The 23,486-nt window shown below is 41.4% G+C and overlaps 2 protein-coding genes across 4 annotated transcripts in view; one reads left to right on the plus strand and one right to left on the minus strand.

Moving 5' to 3' along the window:
• Positions 1-1,438: 1,438 nt before the first annotated feature.
• LOC144507441 (ADP-ribosylation factor-like protein 5B) lies at positions 1,439-20,063 on the minus strand. Its single transcript, XM_078234597.1, has 6 exons — positions 19,625-20,063; positions 14,927-14,987; positions 13,144-13,291; positions 7,626-7,709; positions 6,583-6,734; positions 1,439-3,113 (listed from the first exon to the last, which is right to left on the minus strand). Exons 1-6 carry the CDS (start codon positions 19,668-19,670, stop codon positions 3,065-3,067), a joined length of 540 nt encoding a protein of 179 aa, XP_078090723.1. The 5' UTR covers positions 19,671-20,063; the 3' UTR covers positions 1,439-3,064.
• Positions 20,064-20,428: 365 nt separating this feature from the next.
• The window catches only part of nsun6 (NOP2/Sun RNA methyltransferase 6), a 45,639-nt gene continuing 42,581 nt past the window's right edge, over positions 20,429-23,486 (plus strand). The window contains exons 1-2 of one of the 3 annotated variants that reach the window (XM_078234697.1): positions 20,453-20,593; positions 22,841-23,129. The gene's annotated coding sequence lies outside the window, so the exon portion shown is untranslated. Of the gene's footprint in view, positions 20,594-22,840; positions 23,130-23,486 lie in introns of all 3 variants that reach the window. The other 2 variants (XM_078234691.1, XM_078234704.1) reach the window with 2 other exon arrangements.

Genomic DNA, 23,486 nt, shown 5'->3' on the forward strand with positions numbered 1-23,486 from the left:
TTCTGTAAGTTTAACAAACCCAGAAATGAACTTATCTGCAAATCCGCATCTTTCATTATACTTATAATAAAAGAAAACAATATTATGTCTCTTCCAAATTACAAAAACAATTATTCTGAAAAGTCAAAGCTGAAAAATTGGTCACATACAGAGCCAACTGAAGGGGTCAGATTCTCAACAGCACCTCCACCAACCTAAAAGGGTTATGTTGCAGCTGCTGGTAAGGTTGAGATTTGCTGGTGCATTCGGACTAATCCTAATGTTTCAAACCATACTTTACTGTCTGTGAAGATTTTAGACCTGAATTCAGACAGCATGGTCAGTGCAGGCTTGGAGGGCCGAAGGGCCTGTTCCTGTGCTGTAATTTTCTTTGCAAAGCACTGAAAAAGCCCTAAAGTCATGAGTATCTTCAATAATTGCTTCTATTCTCACTCTTTTCATCACTTTTAAAGTCTTCAAGAATCTAATCTTGGACTAATTGCTGTCACTGGTCAACTTCATCCATATGAATGTATATGCAAATCACCAAGAAGTTTACCCTCCAACCATTTTGCTCTACCCCTTCTACGCCTCTGAACTGCCAAATTACTGGTTCAAAGCAGTTGCCTCTGCATACACTCCAATTCTCCTACGCCTCAGCCTAGCTCTTAATGCTATGAACTTCTTTAAGCATGGAAGTTCCTCAATCCCCGTCTCCAAATATTCCCTCAGTCCAGGGACCAGCCCCCTCCCTGACCTCCACACTCCTAGTCTTTTCATACACCAGCCACGAGTGCTACCAGATCCTAGCCTCTTCCAAAAACAGATTGCAACCTCGTAGTCTCAGATGCCAGAGTTCCCCAAACCATTATTTATCCTAGAATTTAACTCTACAATCCACATCCAACTTTTGGTTTATGGCATTACGTCCTTCCTAACCTGAAATTCAATCCTTGTTTCATTTTACCTTGTTTTGGTTGCAAGACACAGAAACTGACCAAGCAGTCCATGCCAGTGTGTTTGCTCCGCTCAAGCCCCCTCAACTAAATCTATCACTATAATCCTCCATATGCCTAGATTCCTCTGGAATACTATTCATTTAAATCACTCAGTGGTAGAGAGTTCCAGATTCTCACCTCTAGGTAAAAATTCTTGTTCCATTGTATATGCCTGTGTGGTGCAAACTTTGCAAAGCCACGTACTCAAGTATTTCAGTAAATTAACAAGGGTGACAAACACATATTGGGGATTACAAAAAAAAAGCTAAAAAAATGTTTTGAAAAGTATGACAATCAAGCATCAGTGAAAAATGCAGAAAGAAAAAAAAAATTGAAGACCAAAGCCAATACAGGAACAATGTCATGGGAGATCAATGACATTAGATTGCAGTATGCTGTGGTCAACAGCAAGGTAGTACCCCGGTTATGAATTTTAAATAAAATTTCAATAAGTCATACTGTAGAGCAAATTAGTTTTATTTATTGGAACAAGTATTGCACAACCAATGCCTTACAAATGTTTTATTTAAAAAAATCACCACAAGATGTTATTGTGCCACAGTAGAATATATAGATAGAACACATTCAAACTGAGAAACAGCCAAAGTTTCTTTCAGGAATATGTTTTAATAAGGCAAAAAAACTCCTCCAGAGTTATAAACATACATGGTTTAAAAATAACTTAAAAAATAATTGAACAGAGTTTATATAACCAAAACTACAAAGGTTTAAGCTTTGAACCTAAATTCCAAAGTCTGTCAAAAATTTCACAAATGTAAATTGCTGACACTGCATCACTCTTGCACATGATAATTTTTGAAAAATCTTGATTGAAAAACAACATGTGCTTCGAACATAAAATCTAAATGAAATATCCTGACAAAGCAATTCAATGCCACAGGTAAATGCATACTCAGGAGCCAAACTCACATTCTGTAGCAAAGAAAAAAGCATTTTAATATTCTTCAAATAGAAACAATGACAGATGAGCCTGACTTCCCAGACATAATAAACTTGTACACAATGTTGATGCTGCAGGGTCTGCCCAATGAACCATTGTAGAGCCTTTATAATAGGAACAGGAGTCAGCTAATTCTGGCAATTGGTTAATGGACTAAAAGGTGGTGTTGCCACTAATCCCGGTTAAGATTCAACTATGATGGTTTAATAGTATATATTTTGCTTATTATGTTAAAAGTATATTAGATGCAAATATCATTGTTCCTCTTCAAAGGATAATTGAACAAATTATATTTTTTTCTGTGGCATTTACTTTTTGGATAGCGTTAGTTCTCAAGTACATTCCAGATTTATCAGCATAAATATCAATACTGTTAGCTCAGCAATTGATGCACTCAATTAAGGTACTGCGCCTGTGATTAGTTCACCAGGAATCAGATTGTGTTAGTCAATTCAATCCTAAAGTAACTCCTATGAAATTTTAGTACATACATCATGCTGGTGATATCGTAAAGTAATGATTGAGAATTTCAAACAGAAACTAATTCAGCAGAAAATAGTGGTCGACATCCCTAAGAGAAATCAATCCAAATGTGGCTGCCAGTAGCTAAAACTGACACACTGTATCCTGACAAATGTTGTAATTATTCAGTGATAGTGATACTAACTTAGTTGTTTAAAAACGTATGCATGTGTCTGTAATCTACCAGTGTGGCTTAGTTGCAAAGATATTCTAGTTTCATGATTTTGTGGTACAAATTCACTCACCAAAGCAGTGAAGATATGTGACCTAAAAAAGTGCAGATGAAAAGAATTGTGACCCAAGAGCATATTGTCCATTTAATTCACTACGTATAGTTTTCATAAATAAAAGACAATGAGTTTTTATTTAAAAAGTTACCACCACTATAAAGACAGGAGTGTGAAAAGTCTGTCCAATGCATACCAAACATTGCATCTTTGTAGTACAGAATTTGACAGTGCACAATATTAATCTGACTGATGTTATAGAAAACACAAACGGAGCTTTTAATTCACTTCATTAAAATGCAGCTGGCAGTTTGCAACTTCATAAGTTTGTCACAGATGCAAGGTAACTTCATATTTATGGAGTGATAGCTTTATCTTTATTTTATTCCAACTCTAGTCGTCATCCATTCAAGACCTTGACACAACCTAAAGGAGGAAAAATATATTTTTAATGATAATCTCTGCCCTATGCATCAAAAGAAATGCTAAAATAATAAAATCAAGTTTTTGAAAAAAAGATGTGCGTGTATAAAAAGTAACGGTAAATTGGCAAGGACTATAGGATGCTTTCTCCGTTGAGGGGGAGAGCCGACTGGCGGTGATTTTAACCTAAGGATCGCCACACCTCAGGCATGGGACAAGCTTGAGAAGACAGGCCTTCATGAATAACCTCAGACAGTATAGGAATTGAACCTATGCTGGTTGGCGTGTCGCTAGACTCCACCACTTCTACAAAGCATGTTTTCCTCAAGTTGATAAACGAAAAATTAACATATACAATAAGAAATTTTGGGAGCTTGTGATAAAGGGACAATAATCATGGGTGATTTTAATTTACATATAAACGGGAACAGTCAGATTGGCAGTAGTAGCCTGGATGATGAGTTCAAAGAATACTTTTGAGATAGTACCTTGGAGCAGCACATCCTGGAACCAACGAGGGAGGAGGTTATATTCGACTTGGTGTTGTTTAATGTGATACGGTTAATTCATGGTCTCAGAGTAAAGGTACCTTTAGATAGCACTGATCACAATATGATTGAATTTTACATCCAGTTTGAAAGGGAGAAGACTAAGCCTAAGTCGAGTATTTCAAACTTAAACAAGGACGGGAACAAAAGCTGAGAAAACTAAAATGTACTGGGATATGAAGCTAGAGGAAAGGGAGAGGAACTTGGTGAAATTACAATCACTAGGGAAGCTGTATTGAGCAAATTGGTGGCACTGCGGGCTGACAAGTCTCCAAGTGCTGATGGATTTCATCCTAGGGTCTTAAAAAAGGCGGTTAATGAGGTAGCAGTTGCGTTTGTGTTAATTTTCCAAAACTTGCTGGATTCTGGGAAGGTACATCAGACTGGAAAGTAGAAAACCTGACCACTCTATTCAACAGGAAATCATAGACCTGTTAGCTTGAAGTCTGTCATCGGGAAGGTGCCAGCATTGAACATTAGATTATAGCTAGACATTTAGTAAAACTCAAGGTGTTCAAGAAGTGTCATCATGATTTTGTGAAAGGGAATCATGTTTAACCAATTTGAGTTATTTGAAGGAATAACATGCAATGTGGATAAAGGGGAGCCTTCAGACATGCGGACTTGAATTTCCAGAAGGCATTTGATAAGGTGCCACATCAAAAGGTATTGCGGAAAATAAAAGCTCATGGTGTAGAGAATAACATATTAATATGGATTGAAGATTGGCTGGCTGACAGAAAACAGTAGACATAACTGGCTTATTTTCTGGTTGTCAGGATGCGATGGGTGGAGGAGTCATGCAAGGGTCTGTGTGGGGGGGCCTCAATTTTTTACAATTTCTATCAATGACTGAGGGGAGCGAAGGCATGGTAGCTAAATTTGCAGATGACAAAGGTTAGTAGGAAAGTATATTGTGAAGAGGACACAAAGAGGTTGCAAATGGATATAGCTAGGTTGAATGAGGGGCCAAAAATCTGGCAAATGGGAGCATAATGTGGGAAAATGTGAAGTTTGTTCACTTGGCTAGAAGAAAAAAAAGACAGAAGGGGCAATCATATCATAAAAATTCTAAGTGCCAAACGAACATGAAAATGGGAGAGACGCCCATTTGTTGGGCAAGCTCCCAAATGCAATTGTATGACACTTCGGGAAAAGAAAAGAGGCAAAATGTGATTTTTTCCTGTAGGGGGAGTCAGCTATTCACGCCAGGAAGCTGGTTGCTGAGCTGTGGGGCACTTTTGCATAAGCATCCCGATTGACCGGTGTGACGGGCCGATAAGATCACCCCCAAAGTGTTACTTAAACAGAGAACAACTGCAGAATTTCGAGGTGCAGAAGGATATAGGTGTTCTCATGCATGAGCCACAAAGAGTTAGTGCGCATGTACTGCAATTAATTAAGGAGGCCAATTAGGGGAATCAATCATAAACTTCACTTATACAGGGCATTGGTGAGACCACATTTTGAATACTGTGTGCAGTTTTGGTCTCCTTATTTAAGGAAAGATGTAAATGCATTGGAGGTGGTTCAGAGGGGGTTTACTGGATTGATACCCAGAATGAGCAGGTTGTCTTATGAGGAAGACTGGACAGATTGGGCTTATTTTCACTGGAGTTTAGAAAAGTGATGGGTGACTTTATTGAAGATCCCGAATGGTCCTAATAAGATGCAGTGAGAAGTCTTACAGCACCAGGTTAAAGTCCAACAGGTTTATTTGGCAGTACAAGCTTTCAGAGTCTCAGGCTCCTTCTTCGGGTGAATGAAAAGTTGTGTTACACAAGTCTTCACTCACCTGAAGGAGGAACCTGAGACTCCGAAAGCTTGTGCTGCCAAATAAACCTGTTGGACTTTAACCTGGTGTTGAGAGACTTCTTACTGTGCTTACCCCAGTCCAATGCCGGCATTTCGGACGAATCAAAAACTGGGGGCACTGTTTTAAATTTAGGGGCTGCTGTGAAAGGACGAAGATGAGGATAATTATTTTCTCTCAGAGGGTTGTGTGACTTTTGAACTCTGCCTCAAAAGACGATGGAAGCCGTGTCATTGAATATGGCTTGAGGGGCCAAATGGCCTAGTTCTGCTCCTATTTCGTATGTTTGTATGTAATATGTCTTTTAAAATATAGATAGATCTCATACTTCAGAGCACTCTGCGCTTGTTGGAAGAAAAAAAAAGTCATCGATTACAAGTGCTTCAAATTTGTCTCAGTTTTCTTCTAATAAAAGCAAGGGTTATCTGTAAAGGAGGCACTTTTGCAATTTAGGCATCCAGAACCAAACACTCACTGATAGAAGGTTCCACATACAAAACCTTGCTGCCTGTCACTAACTAGTTAATTTTTCTCCAAATGTGCATATATCCTGTCCCTCAGTATCTTCTCCAAAAGCTTCCCCACCACTGATGTCAGGCTCACTGGCCTATAATTTGCTGGATTATCCCTGTTTCCTTTCTTAAGCAAGGGAACAATATTGGCTATTCTCCAGTCCTTTGGAACCTCGCCTGTGGTCAAAGAGGATGTGAAGACATCTGTTAAGGCCCCAGCTATTTCTCCCCTTGCCTCCCGCAGTAACCTGGGATAGATCCCATCTAGCCCCGGGGACTTGTCTACTTTAATTAAAAGACAGCTATGGTGACTTCAGGGATTATGGACAAACTGAATAGAAATTTTGCCTTTGGGAAGTGAGTTTGGGGAGCCTGCAGGTTGTTTCATGATACTTGCAAAGAATGAGCTAGGAGATAATTATTTCAGGAGCTGTAAAAGGGGCAAGTCGGTTTTGTTGGAAAGGATTTTTTTCGTGGAATGAGTTGGAAACTAGGAGTGAGGGATTTCATATATGAATGGTTAGCAACAAAATTTAATATTTTACATTAGCTCTGGTATTTTAAAACAAACTGATTGTAAAACTGAACAGTACACTCACCCTTCTCCTGTAAGAGCACAACAGGCTTGAATATGCCATGGATGATCTTTGATAGCACTTAGTGTAAGGAATTTTGAAATTTCGACTGCGGACATACAATACTTCTTATCCTGTTTATTAGCAAATATAAGTACAGCGGCATTCCTTAAATCCTGAAGGGAAGAACATTTGATAGCTTTCAATTTCAAAGCTTGGTAGATTCTTTGTGCACTTCAATTTTTGAATTTCTTTAATACTCCAATTCAAAAATCAACCTAGAAACCAAAGAATCCCTACAGTGCAGAATAAGGTCATTTGGCCCACTGTGTGTACACTGATTCTCCAAAAGAGCATCTTAGCCAGACCCACTTCCCCCAGGCTCTTTCCCCATAACCCCATGCATTTACCATGGTTAATTCACCCAACCTGAACATCTTTGCATACTAAGAGACAATTTAGCATAGTCAATCCACCTAACCTACACATCTTTGGATACTAAGGGACAATTTAGCATAGTCAATCCACCTAACCTACACATCTTTGGATACTAAGGGACAATTTAGCATAGTCAATCCACTTAACCTGCACAACTTTGGACTTTGGGAGGAAAACGGAGCACCTGGAGGAAACCCATGCAGACATGGGGTGAATGTGCAAAGTCCACACATTCACCCAAGGCCAGAATTGAGCCCCAGTTCCTGGTGCTGAGAGGCAGAAGTGCTAACCTCATTCAAGAAAACTAAATACAACCCCTTGTTATGTAGCAGAATCTATAAAATTCTTCCCAAAATTGACAAGATGAACACCTGTTTTGGTGAAAACTAAAGGTTGAGACATCATCTGAGTTGCACTGCCTGCCATTCAATTGGATCATGGCTGATCTGCATCTCAACTCCATTGAAAAAGCTTCAGTGAGTGACCTACAATCAATCTTTTACAGAGACCAAATTCATATTTCATCATCTTCAGTAAAGTCTCTGCCAACGTGTAAATTAATAAGACTGGTTTAAAAATCTTAGAGCCTTTATTAAATATTTTAATTACTAATTTAACAATGGACTTACCTCATGAGCTAGCATTCTATACAGTTCCTCCTTGGTGATCGACAATCTCTCTCGGTCAGTGCTATCCACAACCAGAATTATGAACTGAAAATTGTAAAATTAAACCTTTTAAAATTGTATATTCAATTCTAGTTTGTAAAAGAAACAAATCATTCTCCAGAAATGGATAAATTGCCAAAAAAACACCATTAAGCAGAATTACGGATATGCAATGGTTAAACAAGTCAATACTGAACTTTAATAACGACACAAAAATGATATTGCCATTGGGAAACCAGGAATCAGAGAGAAAAGTGTTAACTCCGAAGGTGAAATCCACTGAAGACTCAAAACCCTAAGCATTACTTCAAGGCTTTATCTTGCATCTTGGACCCGGATACAAAAAAATCTTCAATTATCTCAGAACTGACAACTTTCAAGTGCAATTCCATACATTTAATAAAATAGATTAATTGTAGATTTTTTGAATGCAACAGATTCACAATCCTATCAGAAATCAGACCAGCCTCATATACATATACAAGGTATGGCAGATACAAAAAACATTTGATACGTCTACAAAATATATTTTTAGCTATTATAGTGATAATTTGGCAAAATATTTGGATTGGCAAGTAGGTGAAAGGATACAATATTTTTATTTTTTTTAAGAAAGGAGAATGAGAAATTCCTTCTCAAGTTACAAAAATAGTCAATTGAATGCTCTGCATTCAAGTCCATTTTGACTTGACAATATCATAAATACGAAATTGTGACCCAAGCTTAATATCCCAGTTAGTGTGAAAGGCCACGCTATGCAGGGAGAATAATTCCTCAAGTGTAATGTTAATATGGATACTATATAAGGATGCTCAGGGATTGTGAATGTTACATTAAAAAATTCTGCAATTAACGTATTTTACTATGTATATGGAATTGCACTTTAAAGTTGTCAATTCTGAGATGAAGATTTTTTGTATCTGTATCCGAAATGCAAGATAAAACCTTGAAGTAATTCTTTAAAATTTTAAGCCTTCATTATTTCACTATTTTAGAAGTTAACTTAGTGATGGCCTGGCTTCCCATTGGAAGTACCATTTTTGTGTAATTATTTGGGTGGCACAGTGGTTAGCACTGCTGCCTGACAGCTCCAGGGACCCGAGTTTAATTCCGGCTTCAGGTGATTGTGCGTGAGGAGTTTGCACATTCTCCCTGTGTCTGTGCTCCAGTTTCCTCCCACACGCCAAAGATGCGCGAGTTAGGTTGATTGGTCATTTTAAATTGCCCCTTAGCGTTAGGGGGATTAACAGGGTAAATACATGGGGTTACAGGATTTGTTGTCAGTGCAGGCTCGATGAGCCAAATTGCCTCCTTCCGCACTGTCAGGATTCTCCGATTCTTCTATTAAGGCACAGTACTGACTTATCTAACCATTGCATCTCTGAACTTCTGCTTAATGGTGTTTTTTGGAATTCCACAGGTCTGGAGGTTATCTGCAACAATAGTAGATTCATAGTAACCCGGAGGAATTATTAAGCTGTTTGTCTGGAGTGCAGCCAATCTTTTGCTGGTGGGATGGCTGATGAGGTGTACACGGGCTTTCAAAAAAGATTTGATAAACGTGCCATACAATAGGTTTGTCAGCAAAGTTCAAGTTCATGGAATTAAAGTGACAATGATCTGGCGCTGATTTAAAGTCACTAGCAGCAAATGATTGTTTTTCAGCCTGGAGGAAAGCATACAGAGTTCCCCAGTGTTGATACCAGAACCACTGCTTTTGTTGATACTTTATGTATTAATTATGAGATATGTGGCTTTCAAAGGGAATTGGATAAACTGAAGAGGGAATAAAAAATGCTGGGCTACTAGGAAAGGGCAGGAAGTGGAACTAGCAGAGTTGCACTTAGAAAGCCAGCACAAGCAGAGCAGGCGGAATAATCTGCTTCTGCACTGCATTCTATGATTCTATAAGCTACAGTAAGTTGGAAGAATCCCCATGAAAATTGAATTATCCTTGATTTTTGTTTCAAAAAGATGTATATAATGGTATAAGTGCCCTCAAGTTGCTGTCAACATCAAATCTGCCATCTTTTCAATGTTGTGTTTCAAATTTATCCCGTTATGACCAGAGATGGTATATAAAAATGCTAAGGGAAGAATCGTAGGAACACACTGCATTCCTCAGCTCCCTTCATCAGGCAATTAAACCTAGCTGTCTGCTTGGTGCCACATTTGACTTCGAAATTAGCTTCTAACCATATAGCTATGCCACTCAGAACACTTATTTCTACTTCCATAAAAATGACCGATTCCATTCCTGGCTCAGCTCACCCAGTGCTGCAACTTCCATCCATGCCTTTCTTACCTTTAGACATGGCTATTCAAATCACTCCTGACCAGCCTTCTACATTTAATCCTCTATAAATTTGAGGGCATCCAAAAATCAGTTGCCATGTCTTAAGAACATAAGAACATAATAAATAGGAGCAGGGGTAGGCCATCTAGCCCCTCGAGCCTGCCCCGCCATTCAATAAGATCATGGCTGATCTGAAGTGGATCAGTTCCACTTACCCGCCTGATCCCGATAACCCCCAATTCCCTTACCGATCAGGAATCCATCTATCCGTGATTTAAACATATTCAACGAGATAGCCTCCACCACTTCAGTGGGCAGAGAATTCCAGAGATTCACCACCCTGAAAGAAGTTCCTCCTCAACTCTGTCCTAAACTGACCCCCCTTTATTTTGAGGCTGTGCCCTCTAGTTCTAGTTTCCTTTCTAAGTGGAAAGAATCTCTCCATCTCTACCCTATCCAGCCCCTTCATTATCTTATAGATCTCTATAAGATCTCTCCTCAGCCTTCTAAATTCCAACGAATACAAACCCAATCCGCTCAGTCTCTCCTCATAATCAACACCCCTCATCTCTGGTATCAACCTGGTGAACCTTCTCTGCACTCCCTCCAAGGCCAATATATCCTTCCGCAAATAAGGGGACCAATACTGCACACAGTATTCCAGCTGCGGCCTCACCAATGCCCTGTACAGATGCAGCAAGACATCTCTGCTTTTATATTCTATCCCCCTTGTGATATAGGCCAACATCCCATTTGCCTTCTTGATCACCTGTTGCACCTGCAGACTGGGTTTTTGCGTCTCATGCACAAGGACCCCCAGGTCCCTCTGCACAGCAGCATGTTGTAATTTCTTTCCATTTAGATAATAATCCAATTTGCTATTATTTCTTCCAAAGTGAATAACCTCGCATTTGTTAACGTTATACTCCATCTGCCAGATCCTCGCCCACTCACTCAGCCTGTCCAAATCTCTCTGCAGACCTTCTACGCCCTCCACACGATTCACTTTTCTACTTACCTTTGTGTCGTCTGCAAACTTTGTTACCCTACACTCAGTCCCCTCCTCCAGATCGTCTATATAAATGGTAAATAGTTGAGGCCCCAGTAACTCGCATCAAATTTCCTTTGTCCATCACCCATGTACTTAGGTGTCTACAATGGCCCCTAGTTAAGCAGTGCCTCAATTTAATTTTTTAAAATCTTTGTTTTCAAATCCCTCACCTTTCCCGATCTATGATCAACTCCGGCCTCAACCCTCCAAGATATCCATACTCATCTAATTGTAGCCTCTATCATCCCCAATTTTAACTACTTCACCTTTAATGGTTATGCCTTTACCTGCCTAGACCACCAAGCTCTGGAATTCCTTCCCTAAACTGCTATGTCTCACAAGAAAGTCTATCTTGCACTCATCAGGACTGATGCATGAAAGCCAAATTTCAACGGAAGCAATAATCTATACAACATAAGAGGTTGCTGATTGGTTGGCAAGTTGACTTGATCAGTCGAAGTGTTACCATAGAGAATCAGCAGGAAGCTTTTGTCCCCACTTTTTTTTAAATTCAAAAATGGAGTAATGTCTAAACATTTTTTTTTGCCTGCAGAGGATAGGTTCCTGCTTATGATAATATGCAGCTCCGAGCAAACATTAGAACGCCACATTGCAAACCCAACTAATAATCTTAAATTGGCTGTAATTCTTAATTGGTCAATATATGCTCTGGCATTCTTTTGGCTCTTCAAGCTAAAGACAGATCTATTGACAATCTCATAAAATAAAACTCAAGCCATTTGTTCACTGTGTAAGCTCGGCACAGAAATAGGATGTATTAAAGCTATTCTGTGGGCTAACAGCCACACCAACCAATCATTGCTCACTTTATCACACACTCAAGAACAGGCCAAGTAAAGCTAGGCATGACATGCTGAAATGGATGCTCCTGTCTAGTCACAAAGACATTCTACACATCACACAAGTCATAGAATCCCTACAGTGTAGGAGGCAATTCAGCCCATCGAGTCTGAATCAACCCTCTGACAGAGTATCTTACCCACCACCCCCTGCCCTATCCCCGTAACCTCACACATTTACCATGGCTAATCCACCTAATCTACACATCTTTGGACACTAAGGGGCAATTTTCTATGGCCAATCCACCTAGTCTGCATAGCTATGGACAATGGGGAGAAAACCAGAGCACCCGGCAGAAACCCATGTAGACATGGGAAGAATGTACAAACTCCACAGACAGTCACCCCAGACCAGAATTGAACCTGGATCCCTGGTGCTGTGGGGCAGCAGTGCTAACCACTGTTCCACCATGCTGCATAATAAGTAATGTGATATATGAATTTCAGTGTCAGTGTGATGCCAGACATGTAGGCCATATGTTCCAAAGACTGGTGGATGTTAACAGCATATCCCTTTCTGCCTGTTGCAAACAGCCAGAGTACTGATGGTATTCAACCACCCAATGCTTGCAGAATTCAAAAAATGTCTAAAATGCTCATTGTAATTACATGACCAGACAGAAATCCCAAGTGTGCTAAGAATTACACTATTAACCAATCTCAGATCAGTTGGCTTGCAATGTGGCTCACTTACACTTGCTAGAAGCTGCACATACATACACAGGAATCTGTTTTTTTTTGCCTGCAGAGGACATGTCCAGACATTGCATCTTTTTGAATTAAACAAAAGCATGAGGGACAATAGTTTCCTGGTACCATGGTGTACTCTCCTTGTCAATGGCTCCTTCATTCAGAGTGGACTTGCCAACCAATCAGCACCCTTTTCTCATACAGTATAAATTGCTACTCCCTTTGAAATTTTGCATTTTTCACCTGTTTTGATGAGTGCAAGGTGGAAAACTTCCACAGCGTGCCTCCTTTTTCAGCAATATTCAAGTTCTGTTCTACCAAATAACTATACAAATATATTTTTTGGTTTCCATTACAAAGGGATGGATACAATCAAGAAATCTACTAATGGAGCAGCACGAACCACATTGAAGGAGATGGCACAGTTAGTGATTGGCAACTTCCTAATCCTACCTGGAATCCCATTGCAATATTGGAAAGTTTAATTAAATTAATTAAGTTTAATTAAGCCTGGTTATGTCTAAAATCAATCACAACCGGTTTGTACAAATCAATTACAACTACCAAGGTAAATTCACATACCTCTGTGTTGGTGTAATAGGTATTCCAGGAGGAACGCAGCGAGTCCTGTCCACCAATGTCCCACATTAAGAAATGTGTACTTTTAACCACTATCTCCTCTACATTGCTTCCAATTGTCGGTGATGTGTGAACAACCTCATTCACTAGGCTGAAAAAGAGTTATAATGTACTTAAAATATCATACAAAGATAATTTCATTGTGTTGAGCTAGCTATTTTAAAAACTGCATAATCTCAAACAATTTACAAATTGAACAAAATAATGTTAAGCTACTACACAATAACACAGAAATGCTCCCTACATTTATCAGCAAAACATTCGCAGGCTGTCAAGTTTAAAGGAAGGAGCAAAACAGAAGGTAAGATTATACCCAAATGAAATGAGATTAGTCAATTCATGCCAGTTAAATAACAACATCAGCAGAATATTTCTCAGTAAAATAAAAGCCCTCGGGCAGGACCGATAGATTTTGATCTGTGATAAAGGGCATTTTTTGTAGGTATTAAACCAATATAGCTACATAGCCACATCAGCAGAGAATAGAATTGTTACCACAAGCTTGCCTCTCGCCTGCTATCACATGACCAAACTAGATCTGTGAATAAATACCCGGCAGCCCCAAAGTCTGAAAATCTAAGTCTAAATAATTTCACATATTTTAAAGTTGCAATTAAAACATGAAATAAGTTTCAGCAACATTTAAAAGCATTGTCCCATGAACAAGCTCAACTTTGAACTTATGGGTATTTGTGCCAGAAGTGACAGAGATTCCCCCAAATGTTTAAGAACATCACCATGGGATATCAACTAATATATCATGCCATTCCAGGTCTACAAGTACAAAATAGAAAGATTGTGTTTAATTAAAGATGTTGAGATTTCAGGTCTAAAGCTGTGCTTCACTGGGTAACAAATCAAGTCATTAGCTCTCAGGCAGACTGAGAAGATCAAATGCCATGCAGCATAGCACACTGCATTTCTGGCAGGAAATCGTTGTGGTTACAAGCTGAACTGAAAAGCAGTACACTTGATTTTTTGCCATGACTACAGTTAAAGTAGAAACAAGCATTTCTGGTGCTTGGAACTACAAAAACTATAATATCAATATTTTCAAAGCATATCCCATTTTATTTTGTGAGGAAATCAAATAAAAAATGCAATATTAATTAAAATAAAGTTTGATTAGTTTATTAAAATGTGAAGTCATAAATCAGTGTCCTAAGAATGGAAGACTGATAGTAAAAAAGCTCTAAAAGTTTGAAAGTTATATAATTCTACTTTAATAACCTTTCTTTCAAATATCAAAGAAATCTTCACTTCAAAGTGTTTAAATATAAATTTAACTCAAATTTTGACAGATTAAGAAATTGACTTCAGAAGTTAACTAGAAGTAGGATTTTGTAAATTATGCAGATCATATGTAGTATAGAATCCCTACAGTGCAGGAGGCAACCATTTGGCCCATCGAGTCTGCACCAAGTCTACGAAAAAGCATCTTAACTCTTCCTCCTCCTCACCACCCACCACCACTAAATTTGGTACTAAATTGATAATCTTAAGAGACTGCAGAACAAGAGGTGTGAAAAATGGGGGTTCTTTGCTGGCTAGATGGAACTTGAATCTGCATTTAACTAGGATACTGTGCTCTGGGAGAGGTTATGCATTCATTGGGTGCCTGAAATGAAAAAGAGCTACATCACATGCAAAGTTGAAATCAGAATTTGTGCCATGAATCGCAACTAGATAGCATTTATTAACGCGCACAAAGACAACCACTGCTTACAATTGATAAAGGATTGTGGTCTTTCCAGCATTGTCCAAGCCGACTACTATAACTTTGTGTTCTGTAAGACATAGATTTTTTAAGAGTGCAAAGCGCATCAGTAAAACATTGTAATAAAAGCATACTGTAAATAACTGCAAATTATGGATAAAAAGATGTAATTTATAAATATAAAACTATGATTAAACCGTAAAGAAAGAAGATACAACTAATTATAAAGAGCAGTTCAATAATTGAGGGAGTATTCCAACCTGCTAAGGGTTCACCAGAATTATACTTCAGCACAGGGTATAGCCCTCTGCTCTGTAACAAATTGGCACAGTTTGTGCAATGGACAGGACAGACTCTCTAAATTAATGTAAAAATATGCTTCCTGTCCTCACATTTTACTACGATTGTTTCAGGTCCAGTCACTGCAAAATTATAGATCTGTTTATTATCCTCAAACCACTCGGGTAGATACAGATAAGATCATGCACCCTAATCTAACTTGTCCATAAGTTAACTGATCTTCCAGTTCTCCATTCCCATCACTAGTGTTTCTTAATGACTCCCAAGTTTTTGCTTTGCCTCCACTATCTAGAGGTCCATTCCAATGGCTACTCATTCTGTGTATGAAGAGTTTACTGGTACCATTAACCCAATACTTTTGTGACACAGTCCTGTTAACACTATAAACTCCTTACTCTTTTCCACACCACCTTTAAATCTTCAATGCTCCCCTTATGTATCAGTGATCACAAATGAGCAATGTACTTAAAGACATGTGTTGGTCAGAGCACTGTACAGGTTAAGTAAGGTTTTCTGTGCTTTACTGATTGCAGCTCTGTGATTCAATATATTGAGAACTGTCAATATCTCAGATCTCGAACTTCAGCCACATGTAGCAAAAGTAAACCTCAAAATTGTATCAATCTTTAACACTTGCATCCATATTAAAGTACTATCTGATACACCATTATCCATTTATGGATAATAAACAGCAGTGTTTCTTTGCAGAGTTCTAGTCAACTACAAAAATATTTTACTTCAAGATGCAGTGGAAATGATCCTCAGTATATTCAGTTTTAGTATCTCTATACTCTCACAGTATTGCTTTTGTGAGATGGGCAAATTTTCATGATCCATATTGACCAAGGAAACTCAGCTGGACTGATATTTATCTATTAAAGCACAATAAATTCTATCCTTAAGTAATATAAATCTACTTGTTTTGCAACAGAAAAGCAGCTGGACTCTATTTATATGGTTCAAAATAATATTTAGGACACTTCAGAGGTAATGGTGGTCAGCATATATTCCCTCCAACTCCAGGATCTAAGATTGATTTTGAACCAAAGGGGCAAAGTTTTTGTCAAATGTTGGAACATGACAAGTATAGGGCTCCTTAAACAAGTTCTCAATATGCATATATGACCATAGCACAAATTGTTCCAATTCATCACAAAGCAGGCTCACCCAGAAGTCATACTTTTGGTTTTGTTTCCCCTTCCACAACCATTCTCTCACCGCCGCCACCCCCGACCACAAGAAAAGTATATTAATTTCTAGCTGGAACACAGAGGAGCAACATATAATTTGCATCTAGTCTATGTAATATACCGTATGGTTTGATAATAAATTTGATAAAATAAATTATTCCTCAACAATAAAACAAGCAAAACGTTCACCAAAAATAATCAGCTTGTATACAGGTATAACAATTTGCAATCATAAAACACATCAGATTGATGAACTGAAAAATGTTAATTGGCATCCTACGATGTATATTTGTGGCAGATGTTCAACAGTGTTACGACAGTTACTACAGGGAAAAGAGAATAGCTGTTCACCCCAGAGACTATGCTGCAACTCGTTTGACAGCACAAGATTGAGATAACCTCAAACCCATTCTTAGAAATGTTAGAGGGAATTCCAAATTATTAACACTGATCATCTAAAATAGGTAATGTAATTTCATACAGAACAAAAGATTGCCATGAAGACTTCTCCTCAGTTCTGTAGAAGCGTCACATGGATTCAAAACTGCTGCCTCAGCGCCAGGGACCCGGGTTCAATTCCAGCCTTGGGTGACTGTGTGGAGTTTGCACGTTCTCTCAGTGTCTGTGTGGGATTCCTCTGGATTCCTCCCACAGTCCAAAGATGTACAAGTTAGGTGGATTAGTCATGATAAATGTGCAGGGTTATGGGGATGAGAAGAGGCCTGGATAAGATGCTCTTTCGGAAAGTTGAAGCAGACTCAATGGGCCAAATGGCCGCCTTCTGCACAGTAGGGATTCTATGGTTCTTTGGAAATGTCAACTCTGTTTCTCTCTCCTCGGATGGTGTCAGACCTGCTGAGTTTATCCCCCATTTTCTGTTTTTATTTCAGATTTCCAGCATCCGCAGTATTTTACTTTCATTGTCATAAAAATTAACTAGCTTTTGGTCATTTCAATTTATGCATAATAGCTTAAAAGATATGAAAATTGACACAGATGCAAGACACAATCGCATTGGAATAATAATGCTCAATAATGCTTAATAGCAGTCAAAAAAATATTCACGCTATATAGCCAAAGCCGAGGATGAAATTCCAGAAGAATTCATGACCAAGTTCTGGCCAGACTGCATTTTAAGTACGGTGTCAAGTTCAGGCCATTGACAAATGAGGGAAACATTCAAACACAGGGGCCAGTGTGGAGAAGAGACAGCCTTAAAGCTGTACATTAGTGTCAGAAGTCTGAGTTATAGGGAAAAATTGTAGAAATTTGGTATCTTAACTATTCAATGCATGTGTTTGGGAGGTAACCACATAGAGTTACATTTAGAGAACATAAAATAAATCATATGTGGTATTACTTTTAAATTAACTATATCATTAATAAATTATGGGAGCAGGTCAAGTTAACTAGTAAAAACTAATTTGAGAATTAATATCATAAGATTGTTCTTCTCGAGTATTCAAAACTGGGAAATGGACTTCCAGGCATAGAGAGGTGAAGCAGAATATCCTGCAACACCATAAGAAATTAAAATGATAAGGGTACTGGTAACATGGAGGAGCACAGCGGGTAAGTTAGGATGGGTGAATTATTTGTGAGCCAAATGTCTTTCCTTGATTTTAAGAATCCTGTAATCAGAATTACACTTTTGGTTCCTACTAATCTACTGGACAACTTATAGTCCAGGTAATGGGGACACTAGTAAACTCAGCTGCTACAGTTATTTTTTATTCATACTTAGCAAGAATCAAGTGCTCTCAATTTTCTTCCCTGATTACACCCACCCACTCTTTGGCCGGAATTTTACCAGCCCGCCCGCCCGCCACATGAATCGGAGCGGGTGAGGGGCGGAGCATGGGAAGGTCCATTGGCCTCAGGTGGGATTTTACGATTTCAGGATGAGCAAGGCCGTAAAATCTCACCCTTTATTCCTCATTTCCATCCTTTTAGCTACAGAACCCTGAAAATTTCCAGCTACTTCTCCTATTATCAAATACACTAGACTGTCACCCTATCCCTACCTCAGCCCATTACTGAATATCTCACACGGAGGGAAATTTTCCTGTCCTGCCCGCCACAGGAATTGTAGTGGGCAGGGGGATGGACCATGCAAAAGTCCGTTGACCTCGGGCAGGATTTTCCGGTTTTGGGATGAGCATGGCCGGAAAATCCCACCCATCATTTCTGTACACAATTATTCCAATATTTGCCTTGAAATGTTAGAAGTGATGGAAGGGTTGAATTAGCATAATCAGGGTACATGCTCAAGCTGAGTCCATGTCTGTGGAACAAAGGAACAGAAGGCCATTCAGCCCCTTGAGCCTGCTCCACCATTCAATACAATCATTGCTGCTCACCACTTCAATGCCTTTCTCCCACACCACCCCCTTTAAATCCCTTTATCACATTGACATTTATAACTGTCAACACCTGTTTTAAACATACTCAATGAGTTTCCACAGCCCCCTAGGTTACAGATTTCCAAAGATTCTCCTCATCATGTGAGACGGTGCTGCCAAAAAGCAGCAAGTAGATAAGGAGGGGAAAACATGGATAATTGATTGGCAGGCTGCAAGTTATAGGTGCATGAAGTGGAAGAAGAGCAAAATCAATCTTCCAGCTCCAATTCACTGGGGAGGAGTGAAAACAAATCAGGGCAGCCCTAGTGAGCAAGACAACCAAGAAGAAAGCATGGGGAAGCAACAGGTGTGATCAGCTATGTAAAAGGAGGGTGCAGGAAAGGACAGAGGTATAAACTCATCAGTGGCACGAAGCGTAGCTTGCAGCTTTGGTGTTGCAGAAGGGATAAATTTCTAGCTGGCAGGTTTTTGGGGGGGGCGGGGTGTTGGAGATGGGAAAAGATGACAGGTAGTGAGTCAGGGGGAAGAACTAGTAGTTTAGGGCTGGGGAGGATGGTTTACCTCGGTCCTGGGCAGGGGGCAATTGAAAGGATGGGGAGCAACTAGTGCAACCAGGTCATTTTAAAAGATGCAACTGTTAACGAAGCTGAGTGTCACTGCGGTGCCCACCGTTCTTGGCGCGGGGGGGAGGGGGTTCCAGCACACAAGACAAGCTTAAAAATCATTTTAAAATCACCATATGCGGCAGCGGAGTTTTTTAAACTTTGTAAAACCAGCGGGTAAAATCTCTCGGAGCAGCTGGACAGGGAGAAGCGCCGGCGCCCAACGGGGATAACTAACGGCTCCACCTTTACCTTGGTCACAAAAGAAGCTCCACAGTTTGGAGAAGAGGAGCCCCATGACCAGTGGTCTACAGTCCGACCTTTCCTGACCCTGGCGGCGGGCCGGGGTCGGAGGGAGGGTGGGGGTGCTGCTGACTCTGACCGCTCGCCAGCTCTACCCGGTACCGCAACCAGCGGCCACTCGGCGCTTTAAATCCTCTCTCTCTTTGCAAAGCTGCAAGTTGCAGATCCCCAGCGACCACACCCTGGCTTGGCGCCACACGGCAGCTGGCTAAGCTAGCGCGGTTCCTCCGCCTTCCGCCGCCGATAGCGCACCGCGGACGGCATTGCGGCCGAGCTCGCAGGCGGGCGGGCGGGCCCGCTCTCTGCAGCGACAGGGAGAGCCCGCGCCGACCGTTAGTCCAGGTGGCTGCCGCTCGCGCACCCGCACAAACTCCGCCCACCCGCCAGCGCGAGCAGAGGCACACTGCCCTGACGTGAGGACGCAGACCCCGCCTCTCATTGTTCTGGCAGCTCGAGCTGAGGACAAGACAACTGGAGGCTTCGAGCGGAACCGAGCGTTTCCCGTCAGAATAGGTGGGCGGGGCTGCTGGCGCACGCTGTGACGGATGGCAGAGTGGAGGGGGCGGAGGACAAGGGCGTGGAGGACACGGGTGAGGGGGGGCGGGGCGCGGTGATGAGGTGACGGGGCGGGGTGGACAGGGGCGAGGGGGGCGGGGTGGACAGGGGCGAGGGGGGCGGGGTGGACAGGGGCGAGGGGGGCGGGGCGAGATCTGACTGACCGGATTGGACCGTACGGTCAGGCCTTCACCAATAGGGATGGTGGTGGGCGGGGCTGCTGGCGCACGCTGTGACGGATGGCAGGAGAGGGCGCTGGCAGTGGACCGGGTGAAAATATTGACCGCGGATGTTGAGAGCAGCAGGGCCTCGCTCCACGGGAAACAGTGCAGACTCTGGTTGCAAGTCGTGTGGCCCACACTGGTAAAAATGCAGCGCTGACAGAGCCGGGACACCAACAATTAGAGAGATTGAAAGTCACTGGGAGGAGGGGAAACTCCGGTGGCACTGGAGAGATGTTCTATTGTCTGCATTGGAGATTTTCAGATAATTGGTCCAACAGCCACAGAATGTAGGGCAGCTTAAGTTGGGTGTATTGGGGGTGCCAATACGGGAGAGAATATCAGGCTCTGGAGATTGTTTGGGAGATGTGCTTGAATGAGTTTGGGCTGACAATCCTGAGTCTGGGATCTAACTGAAAGGGGGTTATTCTATGAGGACAGGTTAGACCAATGTCTATTGGAGGTAGGCATGATGTGGAGATGCCAGCATTGGACTGGGGTGGGCACAATAAGTCTCACAACACCAGGTTAAAGTCCAACAGGTTTATTTGGAATCACAAGCTTTCGGAGCACTGCCCCTTCATCAGGTGAGTCAGGGCTCATGATTCCAAATAAACCTGTTGGACTTAAACCTGGTGTTGTGAGAATTCTTACTATGCCCACCCCAGTCCCAGTGCCAGCATCCCCACATCATGGCTACCACCGACACTGCAAACCGCCGGCTTAAACGTGGAGAGGATCTCCACTCACCTGATGAAGGAGCAGTGCTCCAAAAGCTCATGATTCCAAATAAACCTGTTGGACTTTAACCTGGTGTTGTGAGACTTCTTACTATATCTATTAGAGTTTAGAAAAATGAGCGGTGATTCTATTAGAACATATATTTTGAGGAGGTGACTAGGTTGTAGATGCGGACAGATTTTGCTTTGATTTATTATTACCCCATGTATTGGTATACAGTGCCAAGTATTGTTTCTTGCGTGCTTTACAAACAAAGTGGACAGATATAGTCTACATGGACTTCAGTAAGGCTTTTAGCAAGGTCCCACATGGGAGACTGATCAAGAAGATAAGAGCACATGGGATCCAGGGCAGTTTGCAAATTGGAACCAAAACTGCCTTACTGGCACGAGGCAGAGGGTGATGGTCAAAGGTTGTTTTTATGACTGAAAGCCTGTGTCCAGTGGTGTACCACAGTGACTGGTGCTGGGCCTCTTGCTGTTTGTAGTGTACATTAATGATCTGGACATGAAAATAAGAGATATGATCAGTAAGTTTGCAGATGACACCAGAATTGGTGGTATGGTAAAGAGCAAGGGGCGGCACGGTAGCACAGTGGTTAGCACTGCTGCTTCACAGCTCCAGGGACCTGGGTTCGATTCCCGGCTCGGGTCACTGTCTGTGTGGAGTTTGCACATTCTCCTCGTGTCTGCGTGGGTTTCCTCCGGGTGCTCCGGTTTCCTCTCACAGTCCAAAGATGTGCGGGTTGGGTTGATTGGCCATGCTAAAATTGCCCCTTAGTGTCCTGGGATGCGTAGATTAGAGGGATTAGCAGGTAAAATATGTCAGGATTTGGGGGTAGGGCCTGGGTGGGATTGTGGTCGGTGCAGACCCGATGGGCCGAATGGCCTCTTTCTGTACTGTAGGGTTTCTATGATTTCTATGATAACAGTGGCAAATGGAATTTAACCCTGAAAAGTGTGAGGTGATGCATCTTGCGAGGGCTAACAGGGCAAGGGAATACACAATGGATGGTAGAACATTAGGAAGTACCAGAGGACCAGAAGGAACTTGGGTGCATGTTCAAAGATCCCTGAAGACAGCAAGACAGGTAGATAATGTGGTTAAGAAGGCATATGTGATACTTGCCTTTATTGGCCTAGGCATAAAATATAAGAGCAGGGAAGTTATGATGCATAAAACACTTGTTATACCACAGCCAGAGAACAGAATGAAAAGGTAGATTTTGAGGTTCTCTCCTGTCTACCATAACACAACTATGGACAGAGACCAAGGTTTGTATCAGGTGTGACACAGGAAGCTCTCCTTGTCACAAGACTGGTCTGACATGTGACCATTTATTTGTTTCAAAAAAGGTGCCCTCTCACTTCTTTATTTGCAAAAGTAGGCTGCAGATGCTTTGTGCTCGAAAGCCTCCAATTGGCTTCCAACGTTAAGAACCTTCCATCCTCAATTAAATGGCGAGCATGGCCTCTGACCACTAATTTGCCAGATCAAGAAAAATTGATGTAGGGTGACAGTTCCTGAAATGTTGGGTGGAATTCTGCCATTTTGGTCCCACGGCGGGGCTGGAACGTGAAACAGGAAAACACGCCAAAAGCTCCAGCCCTGACCTCATTAATTGTGTGATTTGTGCTGTATTCTGTAGCGGGGCAGTCTTGATTGCGCATAGACCGCCATCCAATTGGGGCACCATCTTGAAAAGGCATCCAACATCACTGACCCACTATTGAAGAAAGAAGATGGACTTCCTGAAAATGGATCTCTGGGAGCACCCTGAGGCTGGAAGATGGACCTCTTGAGCAAACAGATGGATCTCGAGGAACATTCTTAGGCTGGAAGATGGAGCCCCCCTCCTGGACACTGAATCTGAAAGATCCACCTACAGACGCTCCTCTGAACCACTGCTGCGATGCTCCATCCTAGGCATTGTTCATGTGAGTCTCGACATCTGCATGCCACGTTGTTCCAAATGTGTTTTGTGCGATGTGTTTTCCTGAGAATTTCGTGGAAAATCTGGCATGGGCGGACAATTCTTGTCGGACCTTCATCTGCATCCTATTAATAGGGTGCAAATTAATTTCATGCCGGCTTCCTGCGGGTTTCCTGTTCTGCCAAGGTGGGCAACAGGGGAAGATCTGGTGGGAAATTCACACAGATGTAAACGATTTCTGGGCCCCCACCATCGAACCCACCAGTGGGGGCTTGGAAGAATTGTGCATGGTGCTTGGTTGGATCCTTCATCTTTCAACTTGACACAAAACTGAAGATCCCACCCCAGGAATCTGTCAGTA

Source organism: Mustelus asterias, chromosome 2, assembly GCF_964213995.1.
Source record: "Mustelus asterias chromosome 2, sMusAst1.hap1.1, whole genome shotgun sequence".
Taxonomy (NCBI): domain Eukaryota; kingdom Metazoa; phylum Chordata; class Chondrichthyes; order Carcharhiniformes; family Triakidae; genus Mustelus; species Mustelus asterias.